Source organism: Ailuropoda melanoleuca, chromosome 13 (assembly GCF_002007445.2).
Source record: "Ailuropoda melanoleuca isolate Jingjing chromosome 13, ASM200744v2, whole genome shotgun sequence".
In the NCBI taxonomy this organism is placed as follows: Eukaryota; Metazoa; Chordata; class Mammalia; order Carnivora; family Ursidae; genus Ailuropoda; species Ailuropoda melanoleuca.
This window is the reverse complement of record NC_048230.1, coordinates 24,606,872-24,610,944: the sequence shown is the minus strand read 5'-3', so window position 1 is coordinate 24,610,944 and position 4,073 is coordinate 24,606,872. Positions and strand designations below refer to the sequence as shown.

The following is a 4,073-nucleotide window of genomic DNA, read 5'->3' as shown; positions in this document are numbered from 1 at the left end:
CTGAAAAATATAAAAATGAAAACCACATACATAAGGTCAACCACCAAACCCTGAATAACCCAAACATTCCTGATACAAGAGACAGGCTCTTTAAGCTAACCTGTAAAATATAGGGACTGGTTTTGTTGTTTCCTTGTTTTCTTAAGAAAATGCAGATGAGGAGAAGCAATTTTAATCTAAGAAAAACATACCATTCTACTTTCTATGCAATTATAGAAAAAACTCTCATTGACTACTCTTCTCACCTCGGTTTGTTTTGCTGGGATATATTCTCTGAAAGTGTTTATATTCTTCTGGAGCAGGAAAGTCTTCTACTGGATGGAAAGAATACTTTGATTCAAAATCATCTGGGAAAGGAACAGAATATTAAGTCATATCACCCTTCCTTGTGCTTCCACATACTCTGTACTACTTCCGACCCCCCGCCCCGCTATCTCCCTCAAATTCTGATGGACCATGAGGGCCTGCCTGGCCCACTAAACCAAGGTTCCTGAGGCCAGCAACAGCATCTTTCTATGGACCTTGCACGCACAAAGGATATGCTCAGAGGCTCTTTACATTAAGCAGCGAGTCTTCAAATTAGTTCTTCAAATCTTTCCACCAAAAATCAGGCACTTAACAGGAAAGGAGCCCAGCAGTTTGCATGGGAGGAGAAGGAAATACAGCTCTGTTTCAGTTAACAGTCATCTTAGAGACTGTCACCATGGGAAACCAACTGAACTGAATCCACAGATTGGTAGACATTAACCTAAAATGGGAATTTCTGTCACCAGTTAGTGAGAGATCTGACCAGATAATGCCCCTCTGGCCCAGGTTACCCTCATTTAGCTCTACAACAGAGTTGGGACAGCATCTCACTGTCCCACTTTACGTGTCCCCTCTAGAAGAAGGCTCAGATTTTCGATCAGTGCGGCTCAAACACATTCCAAAAACCCTGGTCCACTAATTAGGAAAAGACTAGACTGGGGTCAGAGAAGAGGCCAACCATTCAAGAATCTAGAGTGTTTGGGTTGAAGCAGACGGTACAGATCTTTCCAGGGGTCCTCAACAGAGGGTCTGAGGAAACCCTATGGACAACCTTTGCTGGGGGCTCCATCTTAGACCCAATGAATCAGAATCTCTTAGGTGGGGCCTAAGACTCATTTATTAACCTTGAAAAAGGTAAATCTCATACACTCCTGATCTCATCCACCTCATTTCACAGATGAGGGAAGCGAGGCCCAGAGCAGTGAAGTGGCTTCCTCAAAGTAGGACAGCTAGGTAGTGCGCCATGGGTTTTTGTTGTTTTTTAAAGGTCCAGAAAAGGCCCTCTCCGTCCTAAGAAGATACATCATTCCTGTCTGAATAATCCTGAAAAGGATAGAGTCTCTGACCTAAAAGCTAACCACAAATGATCCTTGGGGAGCAAGAGAATAGCTTCAGAGTTATTACCACAACACCTACTGATTTTACTTCAACCTCTTCTAAAGCATTCATACCTAGAATTCGCATACGGCAAGGGCTGTCAATGGGGGGGGCCCAGAAGTCTGAGGGAAAACCAAGAGAGGAACTGTTGTGAACAAAGGATACCTAGTGACCATTCCCAATCTAGAGTGGCCACTGGAATTAGTGAAGTCACCACAGAACTATGAGACTAAAACAGGTAGTTACTTACCCAAGAAAGATCGGACAGTGGTAATAGAATCTCTGTGGCCATTCCTCAAGGGTGGTGGAGGAGGAGGGGGTGGCCCAGCTGGCGTCCTTGAGGGCGGAGGTGGGGGCTTTCCTCGGCTCAAGGGTTCTGACCCATGCATTCGGTATGGTGGGGGGGGAGGGGGAGCATCCCTGGCACCATTTCGGATCATGGGTGGTGGGGGTGGAGGAGCTGCAAGGAAAATCCAAGGCAGTTTAGGCTGAGATACAGAGATGGTGAGGGGTAGGGGAATTTGAGAGACGTGCGCTAAGAGTGCCTTGGTGCCTTCCCAAAGATCTAGGCTCCGGGAGCCTCCAGGCAGCATGTCGAGTATCAGATTCACCCTCCTCTCGCCCCTATTTAACAGCGGGAACATTCTTCCAGATCCCAAAGTCCAGAATAAATGTGTGACCTTCTTCATTTCCTGTGACAAGTCAGTCAAGAACTTTGCCTACTCTTGGGGCGCCTGGGTGGCACAGCGGTTAAGCGTCTGCCTTCGGCTCAGGGCGTGATCCCAGCGTTCTGGGATCGAGCCCCACATCAGGCTCTTCTGCTATGAGCCTGCTTCTTCCTCTCCCACTCCCCCTGCTTGTGTTCCCTCTCTCGCTGGCTGTCTCTATCTCTGTCAAATAAATAAATAAATAAATAATCTTAAAAAAAAAAAAGAACTTTGCCTACTCTTGATATCTTTTCCCTGCCTTTCCATGCCTTCCTCCACAATCCTACTTCAAGGCTTTCTCATATTCAGCCTGTTCTACTGCAAAAAGCTTCCCAAATGTTCTCCTTGCTTCTCATCTCTTACCATTCCAATCCATTCTTCACTTCAACTCACTAATCTCCTCCAAAATACTTGCTCAAACTTTTCTAAGGGCTTTGCATTTCCTCTACCATGAAGTTTCAAATCCTTAGCTTCAACCCCAACTGGGTCTCACCACATCATCCTCCTTTCTTACACAACATCTTACCACGCCTGGCAGCCTGATTTCACGTTCCCCTCTTCCTTGCTTGATTCTTAGGCTGAGACTCCCACTGTCGCCTCTGTATCTCTCTACTACACTACCATATTGTATTATAATTTCTCATTTTATGTGCCTCTTCCCAAGTCAGGGCAGTGTCCATTCATCTGAGTTCCCAAGCTCAGCCACATGTACAGCACACAGTAGGTATGCAATCAACATGTGCTGACTAAACCAAACCACATATGCTTTGCTCCTGTGACTCCCCCAAAAGATGCAGAAATGCCTTCCTTCTTCCCTTACTATAAAACCTACCGCTCTTTTTTAAGATTCCACTCAAGCCCCATCTTCTACAGGCTTTTCCAAAGCAATGCACTCTATTCTACTCCCCTCCTTCTTTGTTCTCCCATAGCATTTATAGGCTGTGTCACTTACTCTAGCACTTAGTAGTAGAGACCAAAGTGAGTGATTCTCAAGACATGTATAGTAGGTTCATCTGCAGAAGTTGCTTATCTCCGATGATAGGCTCATTGCTCAAAAAAACTGGAAATGTATCTTTGGGAATTGCCTCCAAACCCAGTTTCTAACCAGACAGTTCTGTAAATATTATATGATGTCCATATCTCATTTCTTTTTTTTTTTTTAAAGATTTTATCTATCTACCTACCTACATATCTATTTATTTTAGAGACAAAGAGTGCATGCCCGCACATGTGCAAGCTTGGGGGAGGAGCAGAGGGAGAGGGACAAGGAGACTCTGTGCTGAGCACGGAGCCCAATGCAGGGCTTGATCTCACGACTCTGAGATCGTGACCTGAGCCGAAACCAAGAATCAGACGGTCAACTGACTGAGCCACCCAGGTGCCCCTCGTATCTCATTTCTGAGATTGCACAACCATCAATAAAAATATTCATACCTACATCTGATTCCACTTCACTCTTAAAAGACAAAAATGTGGGGCGCCTGGGTGGCTCAGTCAGTTAAGCGTCTACTTTTGGCTCACGTCATGATCCCAGGGTCCTGGCATTGAGCCCCATGTTGGGCTCCCTGCTCAGTGGGGAGTCTGCTTCTTCCTCTCCCTCTGCCCCTGCTTGTGTGCTCTCTCTCTCACTCTCTCAAATAAATGAAACCTTTAGAAAAAAAAAAAAAAGACAAAAATCAAGGTAACATCAACAACACATCTGAAGACATGGCAACATCACTGGAATAGGTTCTAAGTAAGGTGTTTATATTATATTGTTCTATTCTTTTCATTAACTAACAAAAAGAGCAGCTACCATTTATTTGGTTTCTGTTATATTCCAGGCACTGTCCCGGGTACTTCACAGGCATTACATCTTTAAAAATTATTCCACCACTCCTGCAAAGTATGTGGTATTATCCTCATTTCACAAATGGGGGAACTGGGACTCAGGTTGTTTGTCTGAGGTCACAGATCTCATAG

At 44.9% G+C, this 4,073-nt stretch overlaps 1 protein-coding gene across 2 annotated transcripts in view; it reads right to left on the bottom strand.

Moving 5' to 3' along the window:
• The window catches only part of WIPF2 (WAS/WASL interacting protein family member 2), a 45,891-nt gene that overhangs the window by 4,901 nt on the left and 36,917 nt on the right, over positions 1-4,073 (bottom strand). For both annotated transcript variants that reach the window (XM_034639896.1, XM_019805647.2), the window contains exons 6-7: positions 1,655-1,864; positions 246-347 (exon numbers count right to left, since the gene is read on the bottom strand). In XM_034639896.1, the coding sequence (XP_034495787.1) occupies positions 246-347; positions 1,655-1,864 (312 nt within the window). The remainder of the gene's footprint in view (positions 1-245; positions 348-1,654; positions 1,865-4,073) is intronic.